General features: G+C 34.9%; 1 protein-coding gene across 25 annotated transcripts in view; it reads left to right on the top strand.

Moving 5' to 3' along the window:
* Positions 1-13,795, top strand: part of dock3 (dedicator of cytokinesis 3) — a 255,429-nt gene that overhangs the window by 61,443 nt on the left and 180,191 nt on the right. For all 25 annotated transcript variants that reach the window (XM_088636650.1, XM_088636657.1, XM_088636664.1 and 22 more), the window contains one exon: positions 9,087-9,170. In XM_088636650.1, coding sequence (XP_088492776.1) covers positions 9,087-9,170 — 84 coding nt within the window. The remainder of the gene's footprint in view (positions 1-9,086; positions 9,171-13,795) is intronic.

Here is a 13,795-nt window from a genome sequence, read left to right as displayed (position 1 = left end):
GATGAAAAGTAAAGATGGCTTTTCAATATGCAGATTTACAGAAATGACACTGAAGGTCATTTCATTTTTTGTCAAATGTTTTTTTTCATTCAATATTTTTTTTGGATGACAGCCTAACAGCTTGCGTACTAAGCATTTGTACAGAAAACATGAATCAGACTTTAATATAGCTCTGCTCAAACAAAGCAAAACAAAAGACATGTGCATTTGAATGATCTCAGACCCTAATCCATCAGGTTTTCAAGCTGTCTACATTTAATCATCAAATTAAATGAATAGACAATCCATTTAAATTAGTGTGATTCTAATGAAAACCATTAGCTTTTTAGGGCTAAGGTTGTTATTTTTTGTGAACAAATGTGTATTGTAATTTTTAAAACACAGAATACAAAAAGATGAAGCTAAACTGTGTACAAAAACAATACAATGAATTATTTCACTAGAAAGAGTAAAAAAGAAGCAAACAGGAATATTTCAACATTTTGGAAATAACGGAATTCATCTATAGAAGCTTATTAGCACCACAGTAAAATATTTTTAGCATTTAAACAAGACAGTATTATGTTTAAATTAGAATCTTTTTGTGTTAAAATGAGATACTTTTGCATTTACGAGATAACATTGCATTAAAACACAAAAAATAATTTGTGAACTATATTGCATACTATATTAATATCTTGCAATATACAGTATATGCAATAATATTGTCCCATACAAACTAGCATTGACTTTAACATAAGAAGAATATTGTCACACTCTTCAGGAGCATGTGTACTGTCTTTTGTATACAGTGCATGAAGTAGAGCTTCACTTGATTGCGCATCCCTGGGTTAAACGCTCGTTGTTTTCACTGTCTCTGTGAAAATTAGAAATGACATGGCTTTCTAAATGTTTGTTATTCTTGATGTGAAACTGTTGAAAAATATATTGTACATAGGTTTTTGCCTACTCTTTAAACATTGAACAGAATACATTTACAAGGACTTGACAGGAAGAGTTACATCTACAGTACTGTTGGCTTACTGTTACTGTTATTGTTGGTCACAGTATTGTTGGTCACAAGCCAACAGTGTAAAACTGTATAATGAGTAGTGTGCTCTCCTGGAATTTGTTCTTTTTTTGTGGCATTCTATTTCTTTACATTCATGCGTGTGCCAACGGACACAGATATACAGTTTCTTCTTCCTTCAAAATTCCAAACTCAAATGTATTTGATGTCAGCATACTGTAGTCTAAAATCTTTTGAGTGTTTGTGCTTAAAGCTTCAACGCTTGACCAGCAATAACAGTATTGTTCAACGAATTGATTATCACGTTTTAACACAATGTTATCTCTTATAAACCCCAAAAAGTTGTGTAAACCCAATGCTACAGTATCTCTTTTAAATGCCATGTTTTTTCAGTGGCACTAAAATGCTTCTGTAGATGCATATGCTCAGGTGACCTAGTCACCTCAGTCACGAACAGATGCATTTAACGAAGTGTGGTTCAAGGAGGTCTCCTCCACTCAGCCCTGTAGACAGATTTTTTTTTTTGCAGAACATAGACCTGCTACTAAAACATGTGCCTCATGATTGAAAGTGACCATCTTTCAGAAGGGGGTGTCTGGAACTCATAGGCAACAACCAGATACCAGCCAACTGGCACCAGAGATATCTAGGAGGGTTACTGATTTAATGAATCTAGTTTTTGACTTTCTCTTCAGCTTTAAGTTGTGACAGTCGGAGTATGACTTTACAGAAACATGCAGAGTTATGTAAAAAGTCTTGACTAAAGATTATTTTTAATAAATTGTTAGAAAAATAGTTAATTTAATGTATTTCAAATCTGGACATGTATTAGCAGCAATACATTTGAATACTTCTATATGATACTACATGATACAGTACTATATGTGAAGTATGCTTGTATTTTTTGGTTTAAACTGGTTTTAACATGAGGAACCCATATGGCAATACTATATACTGTAGCTTTCAACAGTAGGTCTTGATTTTGAATATGTCATTGTTCAGCTGTTACAGAATTGTTTGCACAGTTTTGCATTTTGCAAATCTGAAGTTCATGCCTTGGTCATTCATTCTTCTGAAAATTGTTCAGAGATAAAAACAATATTGTCTTCTTTGCTGGAATCTCACCTACAAGGTAGTTTCTTGGTAGAGAAGAACATGCCATCGATTAAGATCCATTAAGAATCAGTGTCACTACAAGGCATTTATTCCTCTGACGTTTCTTGTTCTTTTATAAGGTGTTGTTCTTGTTATTGTTTTTAAGGTTAGATGTGGGAGGGCAGTGTTTAAAGAGTTAATGAGAAGTGTGCATGTTTGTGAGCTATTAGTTTCACATTTTTCTAAAACCTTCGCTAACTGGTCTCTTATATTTCTTTTACACTGGTCATTTGGATGACATTTACTGTACAATATATAGTACGTATTATTCCTAAACTGAAAAAAATGTCCCTTCCTTTACTTAAGAATCCCTTGGTGAGACTTAATATTATTGATATTAATATAAGTATTTTAAGCTGAATATAGTAATTATTTGACACGTTTTAGCTTTCTGTTCTCTCCTAGATCAGTCTGTTGTTGAGAGTACAGAAATATTTATGGTATATTTCTTGTGGAAGTGACATCTCTTTTATTGGTATCAGTGTGTCTTACATTAATCATGTTACTGTATTACCTGGAGGTCTGCCTGAGCTGTTGTATCTAAATTAAACAAGATTAGAATGAGATCAAATGTGATATGGGACATATGCTGATCAAGTCAGGTTGAAATAGCATAATTAAGAAGGAGAGAACAGCTAATGTATATTTGTTTTTCTGTTGTAAAGCACTGTTTTTAAGATTAGATTAAATTCTTGTGTGGTCTTAAATGTTAATGTCCTATACACAGACATCCAGAAAGTGTGACTATACTGTATACTGTATATATATATACTGTATATACTCACATACATGTATGTACTGTATATATACTGTATGCATACATATCCACAGTGTGACAGATTGTGACAGAACAATTCTATTGCAGCTTAAAGATGTTGTTGAAGTCCATGGTAACAACTGTGAATCATTAAGAAGGCATAATGCTTTCAGGGGTAGTCTGAATAGAGTGTGTAGTATTTAATGCTACAGTACTATTAGATACAGTAAGTGGTAATCCTGTTGTGAAAATAATATTTTTCTTTAATTATGAACTTGAACTTGAACTTGAACTTGAACTTTATTGCCATATGTAACCGGTACTGGTACAATGGAATTCTTACTTACAGAAAGTCTCTCGATTATAAAACAAGTGTAAAAAACAAAACAAAGTGCAAACAGTGCATCAAGACAATGTACAAACAAACAATAGACAATGTGCAAGTAAACATGCAGACAGTTTGACTGTAAACAATACAGACGTGTAAACAATGACTGGAGACGTACAATTAATAAATTACAATGAGGTAGATGGTGATGGTGTAGGTGTGGTCCGAGGGGGATGGCTAAATGTGTTCGCCAGTCTCACTGCTTGTGGATAGAAGCTATTGAAGAATCTAGTGGTAAGTGTCCGTATGCTCTTATATCTCTTGCCTGAGGGCAGTGGGGTGAAGAGCTCATGCCCGGGGTGGTGACTGTCCTCTGTGATGGCCAGAATTCTACCACGGCAGCGGTCCTCATAGAGCTGTTTAATCTCGGTGAGACCGCAGCCGATGATCTTCTGGGCCATATTGACCATTCTCTGCAGTGCCTTTCTTTCTCGCGAAGAGGTGTTGCCATACCACACGGTGATCCCGTTGGTGAGGACGCTCTCGATAGTGCAGCGGTAGAAGTTCACCAACACATGTGTTGGCATCCCCCATCGCTTGAGGCACCTCAAGAAATAAAGGCGCTGCTGAGCCTTCTTCATGATAGAGTCAGTGTTCACAGTCCAGGTTAGATCTTTAGAGATGAGTCTCTTCAACAGCAAATACCTAATCTTGTTCAGACTTACTAAATAAATTTTGTACTTTTAACCAGGAAAGACTGCAGCAATAGTGTCAGTGGGTTGTTTTTTTCTGAAGACAAAGATTAAAGCTCATTTAGCGTTCTGCTGTTTTTCAGTTCCAGTGGTCACTCTGATTACAACAGACATCTATCAGTAAAGTTTTCTTTGCTTTCTTAATAGCTGGCCAAATTATAACTGAAGCTCTTTTCACAAATTATTTTTGCATATTGTTTTGAGTGTTAGCAATGGCATGGACATGTTGTATATGAAGTGTTGGCAAGCCTTAAAGCAAATGCTAATGTGACAAGCTATTTATCTTAATTAAAATGTTGTGTTTATACTGTGAAAAATATTTGTATTGTTCCCTCATAACAGGCCTGATATAACAAATATAGTTATAGTACATACGTTTTCATGAAATATTTCCAATCTTTCAATATTTTTGTGTATATTAAAATTGTCAGATATTATTTCAAGTTAATACATATATTATTTTGAAATCTTCAAATGTGACCAGTTAAATTTGCTGACAAATTCATTGTGGCAACAGGAGGTTAATGAAAATACCCTTAGAAAGACTATGGGTATACTTGTTCAGATTAATTAGGGGTCAAATCGCTGTTTGGTGACAGTGACATCTGAATATCTGACAGTAATTGAGATTAATTCATGTTTGTTTCAGGGTAAGACAATAGTGACCTCTTTAGGATACATTATTAGACAGCACTATTTTTTTGATCAGCATTAATAGTCAACTCCTCTAATTTAGTGAGGAAATACAGTATATCCGACTGTACTATCTGTAAGTGTTAGAGACCCTTCTTGGCATACCTATATGTGGTGTGACTCTTCAGAATAACCTTGACTGATGGTGCCTCTCAGCATCTCATAATGTTTCAATACGATGGTAAAGTAAAATGTCGACTGGGAAGTCATAAAATCTATTAACTAACCTTGTTACAACATGTCAAGCAAGAATAATGCTTTTCTCTTAAGAATGACTCACCCTTCCATTTTCTTTTTGTCCTATACTACAAATATGGAAAAATTATTTTACATAGAATATCCTAGGGTATTTGTGAAGTTTACAATAATTGCTAAAAGTATACCATTTTGAAGTTGCAGGCAAATATTTCCAATGTGTACTAATACTCAAGCCAATACCTGTTGTGCTAAATTATATTTTGATGTGGAATTTATTGTTTCTCAAATCGTCAAACTATCAATGGTCTGGCAAGTATTCTGAGACTATTTTAGTGTATAGGTTGGTCCTGCAAAGTCCCCTGAGCTTATCTGTGAGTTATACTGTTGCTTACTCTAGATGCATAGTTCTTTCAGATACTGTATGTTTTTCTGTATTTTTTCGGCTGAGGGAGATTTGAATGTGCAAATAAGTTACGGTGCTTCCAAGATGGAGTCCTTTTCCACTATGTTTTTGAATAGACACAGGAAACATTGATGCCTTCAGTACAAAAAGGCTGAGGCTGTACTTATTGGAGTCCTTCCTGTAAATAGTGCTGTTTTTGTCTTACAAATACTGCCTTACAAAGTATGCAATATACCTATAGCAAATGTGTACAGCACAACACAGGTGTTGTGTAAACTGTGTAAATTCCAAAGTCAGTATGGCAGTTTAATCATACTGTATTTTGTATGATTTAACATTTTAATCATTTTTAACTTTTTAATTTCCATTTAATTTTTAAGAAAACGGTACATTTTTGTGTCCCAGGATAATCTTGGTGAATATGGTTCCTAATATCTTTTAGTAGAGCCTGTCATTTGTGGCAGGTTTTGAGGAGTATGTTTGACCTATTACAGAAACTCTGGCACTTATAGCACACATTCTGAATATAGTGTACTCTGTGAAGTGAACCCTATATTCAAAATCCTTAAGCACTTACAGTAGATCCCTATTATTCCTTTTAGTGTTTCGAATATAGTGCCCTATATACTGTATACAGATGGCATGCTATGCACACTATAAACAGAACGTTTGAGATTTTCTGTCAGTAAAATTGAAATAACCTGTTACACACTGTTCTGCAACAAAATATGTTATTGTGCAACCACGAAACAGCAGTCTTTATTTCCCGTTCAGTCTGAATGTGTAAACTGCAGACAGGTAGTGCTGCCCAGAGATTACTGTAAGCCTTAAATATTTGTGAGAAGCAAGGTGATGGAATTCTTTTTCAGGGTCCTTTTCACCAGCGCTTTCCATTTCTCACAATGGTAACTGGGTTGCCTAGATACGGCACAAACTTTTCCATCTCAGCAGCTTGATTAGGAGAAACAGCAGGCCGGACTCCATTGAAAAACAAACAGAGGCCCAGGTTGTGCTTCATCCTCTTGCGCATCACTAATTGTTCCAGAAAGAGATTTACATTAATAAAGCTCAAGAGATAATTTGAATGTTTTATCCACCCCGTCATTTATTCTATTGGCTCCCGCCACTTAATCTTTTTAATTTTATTATTATTCTAATGGCAGTTTTCCCAACTTGAGGCTTAAATGATGTTTTACATGCTACTCAAGGAATTTTGGAATTGTAAAATCTGTTTCAGTTTTCTTTTGTATTTCCAAATAGTGTAGTGTAGTAATCTGCACAGTACATTTTCTGGTTATGGCTAGACTCTCCATTTGTACACTTGGTTTCATCAAAAAGTATTTGCCAGGGATTTACTGAACATGGAATGGAGTGCCACAATTCAGCCAAACAGAACCACATTTTACTCAGTACAATCTTCTGTGCAAGGCCCATTGCTCTGATTTCAGGTACAGTTTTTTCAAAGAATATAAGTGACCTTGGCCTGAAATTTCTTTCAACAGTCTCTCTGTGACCCAGGTACATGTTGCTGCCCTGTGACACAGGATTGTTACATATTTAAAATGGGGTTGGGCAGTACATTAAGTAATTGCGCCCAGACAGCTTTGGAACAATTTGCCTTAGGGGTTTAGGGGATGTGTTATATAATTTTGTTTGAAAATATTTATTACACAGGCTTTTATAGAATCATCTTTATAATCTGGCTCAATATGTTTATTAATTTTTCAGTATAAATGTGAAGCTTATGGTGATGACTTGTCAGGAAAGGCCCAGTATTGTGTCCTTGTCCCCATTCTTAGTTATTTGATTGGAGCCCTTGTTGGGGCCTCTTTTTCTTTTCATTTACTGTTAATCCTAGTCAATCATTATTTGATTATATCACTTTTTAGGGAAGTTAGGATTATGGAGCTGTTTTTTTATTTTGATGTGTTTAGGGATAGACGTGTTAGCATGGCAGATAGCACTATAGCCTCACAGGACTGGCGTCCCGAGTTCACTTCCAGAATGGGGCACCGCCTGTGTGGAGTCCTTATGTCCTCTCCATGTACTGTTTGTGTGGGCCAACCCACTAGCTCCATCCCTTTCCCACCCATCAAAGACATGTTAGTGAAAATTATATGAGCCAAAAAATTATATGAGCCAAAAAAAAAAACATCAGAAATTTTGAACTTAAAATAAGATGAGCAAGTTCTGATCAGTGCTCAGCAAGTGAAATAAAGTTTTATTCAGTTGTACCGCTTAAGCGATTGCTTTTTCAATAGCGCCGATATTAAGAATTAATGGGATTCTCACATGTAAATCCCCATATCATGTGATTGGATATTGAATTCTTATCCTTGTTTTGTGTTATACCTTAGGATTTAATATTTCCCCACATGCATTTGACATCAATACATTATACTGTACCTGATTTTAAAGGTGTTATAATTTATTTAGTCTTAGGTCATCAAAAGTTAACTGTATGACAAAGAATAAGAAAGTAAATCCACAGGTATCCAATGTAGTAAATCTGTTATGCATTTGCCTTCAGTTCTTTAAAATGTGAAATTATTAGATTGTACTCTAGGTGGCTTGGTATAAAACAGCAGTACAAAAGCAGCAACCCCTCTATTTATTTTGATTTTTACTTCCTAAAGATGTTACTGAAGCAATTTTTATTGTTAAATGCTCTCCGGTTCTGCCTGATGTAGTAGTATTGTTAACTTAAACCAGTGGTATGTGGGACTCAGATCTTCTCATTGTTCTGTCAAAATGAATGACATGCATTTTATGGATAGAATCCAGTGTGCTTTATGGGGGAAATACAATATAAGGTTGCAGGGGAGCCAGAGCCTAACCCAGCATGCAATACTGTAGGTGCAAGGCAGGATACTCCCTGGATAAGACATGCACACACTCACATCCCAGAAGCCACTTAACCTACCAGTATGATTTTGGAATATGGGAGGAGACCAGAGCACCTAGGGTAAACCCAAGCAAACACAGGGAGAACTTGCAAATTCCACACAGGAAGCACCCCAGGACTTGAACCCTGGACCCCAATGCTGCAAGGCAGCAATGCTAAGCACTGCGCCACCATGCTGCCCAACTTCAATCCACTATATTAACAATAACAATATTTTTATACGTACGCCTTTATGATTAATACTAGAAGCTCAAAATATTGGCCTAGAACTAGATTGATTTCTCCCTCTTTAACAGAAAATCAACCACCACAAAATATATAAAAAATACTTGCTGTTGACAGTTAACCTAATTGCAAAGAATTGCCAAAAGCAATCTGCTCTCCTCTGTCATGTATGAACTATGTTTGACCCCCGTTTTGTGTAGGGAACACAATATAAAATTGTGGTCATATACAGCAGACCTACTGCAGATTATGTGGTGAATTATTCAAGATTTTACTTTTCAGAATCTTTCTGCTTACTCTACAATTAAATGAGAATTTGCACTTGATAATTCTGGTTAAATAAAGAACTACAAAAATATCCTATTTAAGTGTTTACTGTTCATTATTATGCAAAAATGTATGACCTTGCAAAGACTAAATAATACCTACAGTATATCTTTATCTTTGTCCCTGCTGTTTCAGCCACACTAAAAAATGTCTACTGAAGAACAGTATTCATTGTGTATTAATACATTAGTCAATTATACCACTCAAAAGATAATCCCAAACCTGAAAAATGATTAGCAATATGATGTATCAAAAATATAAGATTAGAATATGGTTGCCTATTAGGTTCAACCACTGTCTCTCCTCTGACTTAATATTCTGTTTCCTTTCACAGTGATCTGCAGTTTCCGTGGATCAGTGTCACAGGGCCTGACTCTGGAGATTGGAGAGACTGTACAGATCCTAGAAAAGTGTGAAGGTAATGATAAACAATTTCTCAAAGAATCATTTCATATAGTACCTCATTATATCTTTTTGAAGGCAAATTGTTGTTGTAGTACTGAATTTGTGCACCAGTGGCATACACCTACAGTAAATATATTGCATGCTGTGTTGTGGATAACTGCCATTATGCGTAACAAGGTGGTAAAAGTGGGAAAGAAAAAAGAATCTCTAAATAAACAAAATAGATCATTTCCACGCACAGTTACTGTGGTTCATGACTTCCTGGGCATTCAGAGACAACTAAGAGTAAGGAAATAGAATATTCCCTGAGTGAATATAGTAGACACTGCATATATTTTAAAAATTCTCATAATAGATCACATTCATTCAGTTATGGTATAGTACATAATGAATGTCCTCAGGAAGGAAAGATATCAGGGAATAAATACCCAGTGAATGATATGTGTTTAGTATTCACACTCTGCACTTAATGGCATTAACCTACAGTATAGTATGCAGCTTCAAGTATAAATGGTTACCCTCTCCTGTGACACTTTACAATATGTCATAGTGTCCCACAATGCAGATAACCCTGATAAAAAGTGATTTTATTACACATACTGTATATTGGTCTGAATGCTAGGGCATTGCCACAGAACTGCCTCTACAGAGATCCAGCTGTCAGTGTGGCTTTTCAGACCTGGGCGCCATTCAGTCTTCAGTGCCAGAAGCAGGCATGGACTCTTATTAAATTGTCTTCAAAGTTTGCTAATGTGCTTAACTGTCCACAGAGGACTAGGAAGATACTGTCACTCACTGTTCATTCTGAGCTGAGTTTGCACACAGCTCTCTAGAGGGAAAAGTGAAAACAATTATGTTTTTATTCCATAACTGACTGGTGTTTGAAGACAAGAGAAAGAAAGCTCTATTATTACCACTGTTTTTGTCTGGAGCTGTGCTCTTTGTTTCTAAAAGATTCACATTTTTTAATTTAATCAGCATTTAGGGCCAGCCTCAGGGAAAATGGGGAACTGGGTAGTGTTGTGTCTTTGAGTGTTTGAAATATAATAAACCTACGTTATAAGTTAAAAGTGTTTCAGCTTTTAAACATGTTTCTTAAACCTTGCTTGAGCTACTTTTAAAGCCTCTAGAGCCATATTTCTTAAACCTTGCTTCAGGTACCCCATGTTGTCTGTTTATAATGTTGGCCCTTTATGCATTGACCTGGTGACTCTAGTGAAGCGGACAAGACTAAAATGGGCATCAGCTCACACTCTGAAAAAAGCCATAGTGCTAAGAATATGCAGTTATGTTCTGGTATACTTTAATGCATTTTCCTCCTGTAGTGACTGAGATAACTACTACAATGGACTATCTGAGAAAAGAATTCATTCCATTGCCTGTGGCGGTGTGCAACCTGTTTAAACTTTGCTGTCTCCAAAAAAGGTGTTGTTTTTAAATAAAAATTCCCTCCTTATACAGTATAAGCTTAATTTAAATAAATAAATATAAATAAAATTGAAATTCCATTAATTCCATTTAATTCCAGAATTAAAAAATGTTCCCTCAAACACCAATAGTTCACCTTAATACAGCACAGAATGGTACTCAAGTATGAAAACAATAACATTCCTGCTTCATTATTGAAGTAACATGCCTAAAGCTACTGTATTAGCAAATGCATAAACAATAGGTAGGTAAACAATAACACTCCTGCTTATTTACTATACAGTACACTAGTTACATCATTACAGTTGTTAGCAAAAGCATAAACATTACTGTCCCGTAGTATATATACTTAACACACACAAGTCTTTATCATAACAAATTCAAATGTAATAAAAAAAAGTTATTTTTTCTTCTGAGAAGATGTGAGAAAACATCAATTTCAATGCTTTATGAGAGCCCAGATCATAAGAGTGAAAAGATGCTTTTTAAAAGAAAAAATATAAGAGTTAGTACATCACATTACTGTATTATACATAGTCCCTGTAAAAAATAAATTAAAAATGGATTTTTTAATACTGTTTAATTTTGCATTGGCTTTTGTATGATGGAATGTCTCAGTGCTAAAAATTAAGTTTCTGTATTCTGTCAATTCTGACTTGTGAGAGAAGTACAGTAGGTTGTGTGAGGTCATGACACATGGTGATTAGTATGTGTCGAACAGTAACCTTTGGTTCGGTAAAAGGGTGAAGGGTAGAGAAACTGTCATCTCTGCTGCTTTCTTTGTGACAGCTCAAGAGCGCAGAGATCTTCACCTTTACTTCCCTAACCAGCTATTGTATCAGATCAAATTCCAAAAGCATATTCTGAAAAACACTAAACTTGATTTAGTGTTGAATTTTTAAAGAAGAAACAAGATTAATTTCTTGGTTTTATCTTCAAGTAAAGATTGTTGTAGTAACCTTGAATAGTTGCTTTATTAACAGGTGATTTAGGGAAAAAGCAATAAAGGCAAGCATGTTTTATGACATACAGTATAGTTAAAAGTCTGTCACTGTGACATCTACACAAGGGGATGTTATGTTAAAGTAAACCAGTGTTACTGTATGTTTAGTGAAAAATTCAAATATGCGTTCACAAAACATAATTGTACAATGCACTAGTAAGGCTTCCTTTGGAATATTTTATTCAATTTGATCACTACATTACAAGAAATATGTTTTTTCTCTAGAGAATAACAAGATACTGTACATTCCCAGATTTTAAAAAAAGCAATAACCCTTATATATAGACTATATATAGTCTATATAGTCTATATATATATAGACTACAAGAGGGCCTCATTCAAGTATTAAAAATTCCTAAAGGCATTAAGAAAAGTCTGAATAAACAAGTGAAATACTGTATGAACCAGAGAGTACAAATGAACATGAAGAGTAAGTGCATTCGAAAGCTGAATACAGGAGGTACTTTTTATAGAAAGGGTTAAGGGATTCAGGAAAAGGCTGCCCAATTGTGTTGTCAAAGCTGTACCTTTACCTTTTATTTTAATAGGTGCCAGAAATAATTTAAAAAACTGTAGTTATTTAAGGCTGATATGATGACATGAACCAAAAACGTTTGAGGATGACATCTCATCAAAATATGATTTAAAATAATATAATTTAAAATAATCTTGAAGTGGCAAAATTAAGACTGCATATTCTGCAAAACCGTACATGACAAAAGATGAGACTTGAGCTGTGCAAATTAAATTAAACGACTGCAAATGTAATCCATGGTTGTCTCTAGAGATCAGGTTTCTATAGGCATTGAAAGCATAAACATAAAACCAACAGATTTATAGAATTTCAACATACAGTATGGTGGCTCCAATAAGTATTTGTAGAGTAAGTGCATAGCTGCTTTAAAGAGGACTTAAATGTATGATTTAAACCATTACATTTAGTAAGGTAATAATGTAATGGAGAAATGGGAAATACTGAGTGACCTGTAAATTAAATTGGATTTAGAAGCGCTAGGTGGAGCTTATCATACAGTAAGTGTCTGAAGTGCCACCACCCCTCTTCTTTAAAACCCCTCTTAAGGTTTTTCACGAATGAGTTTGAGGAGAGTCAGAAAACTGCAAAAGAAGCTGATAAGTTGTCAATAAATCACTTTTTTAAACTTCTCTAAATTCTACAACTAATCTCTACCCAATTTATAATAAAAACTATTTATAAAGCATCCTTGAAACCAACAATTTAATTGTGCTTAAATATAAAAAATACCTTGCCTGTACAGTACATAGCACTTTTCATCCAAAAGGATATTAAAACACTTTTTATATACTGTAGGAGGGGATCCACTTCATCTACTGTACAACTTAAGTGCTGAACCACCCAAGGTTATGCAAAGCAGCCATTACTGTGTATGCTGATACGCCTGTTACACAATAGGTGGAGAAAAGAGAAATTGCTGCTTGCACTGCTTGATTTAAGGGGGGACACCAGATTGTGTAAGCACAGAGCAGAATTTGTCAGGATACAAGGGTTAACATGGAAATACTCTTTAGTAACCAAAATGATAAAACAAAAGGATGCTTAACCATCCCCAACATATGTACATAGGCACTATAAATCCAGATGTAGATTTAGCTCTTGTTCATCCTGAATACCTGGGTGTCCAATACTATGCATGTGCCTTATTGAAATTCCCAGTAAAATTCTGAAGAGACCACTGGCCTCACAATAAAAAAAGCTTTCTATATAGAGTAAATTAATGGATCAATTGTTCTGTATTGAACAGATTAGTACACTTCATCTACCTGGAGAGCTTTTTTTCTCCGGTCTAGATTTCTGTTATACTAGAACACAAGCTGTAGTAATTTTTAGGTTCCATAAAAATAAAGTCACTTATTACAAGAGCAGTAAAACACACACAGATAAGGACCAGATATACTTTACAGTGCTATAATTACAGTTGGGCGAACTATCTGAATTTTGTATGGGTCATTCCTCTCCAGTTACAGTTCAAGAGCAATGCTGATGTTGTTAAGGTTATCATTTAATAAGGTTAAAAAGTAAAATGGCATTTTTTTTGTTTTATGGCAGTCATTTTCTAAAATCTTTCTAAACTTTTTAAAGCCCCTGCACTTGTGAGTGCGTATAAGAAGTTACTTGTTGCCCCAAAAGTTAATGACTTGAGCTTCTCCATTTTGTTTTTTGTTTATTT

The sequence above is a fragment of the Lepisosteus platostomus genome, chromosome 6 (assembly GCF_059453375.1).
Source record: "Lepisosteus platostomus isolate fLepPlt1 chromosome 6, fLepPlt1.hap1, whole genome shotgun sequence".
NCBI lineage: Eukaryota > Metazoa > Chordata > Actinopteri > Semionotiformes > Lepisosteidae > Lepisosteus > Lepisosteus platostomus.
This window is presented reverse-complemented; position numbering and strand designations above follow the sequence as displayed.